At 65.2% G+C, this 230-nt stretch overlaps 1 protein-coding gene across 1 annotated transcript in view; it reads right to left on the bottom strand.

The window, feature by feature from the left end:
* Positions 1-230, bottom strand: part of UBE2M (ubiquitin-conjugating enzyme E2M) — a gene marked incomplete at both ends in the record, with an annotated part of 1,915 nt that overhangs the window by 276 nt on the left and 1,409 nt on the right. Inside the window, one exon of the mRNA XM_009574464.1 lies at positions 30-133. Coding sequence (XP_009572759.1) covers positions 30-133 — 104 coding nt within the window. The remainder of the gene's footprint in view (positions 1-29; positions 134-230) is intronic.

Genomic DNA, 230 nt, shown 5'->3' with positions numbered 1-230 from the left:
TGGCCACCCTGGAGGTGGCGGTGGCCCACCTGAGGATGTTGAGGCAGACGTTGCCCTCCAGGTCGATGTTGGGGTGATAAACCATCGTCTCACACTTCACCTTCGGCGGGTCGTGGGGGTAGCCCTGGCCGACCTGGGGGTAGGGAGCGGGCACAGTGTCACGGCTTGGCCCCCTCCATGGCCACTGGTCATGTCTTGGGGGCCACCGGCCCCTATCCCAAAACACAGCG

Source organism: Fulmarus glacialis, unplaced genomic scaffold, assembly GCF_000690835.1.
Source record: "Fulmarus glacialis isolate BGI_N327 unplaced genomic scaffold, ASM69083v1 scaffold34643, whole genome shotgun sequence".
Classification (NCBI taxonomy): Eukaryota; Metazoa; Chordata; class Aves; order Procellariiformes; family Procellariidae; genus Fulmarus; species Fulmarus glacialis.
This window is presented reverse-complemented; position numbering and strand designations above follow the sequence as displayed.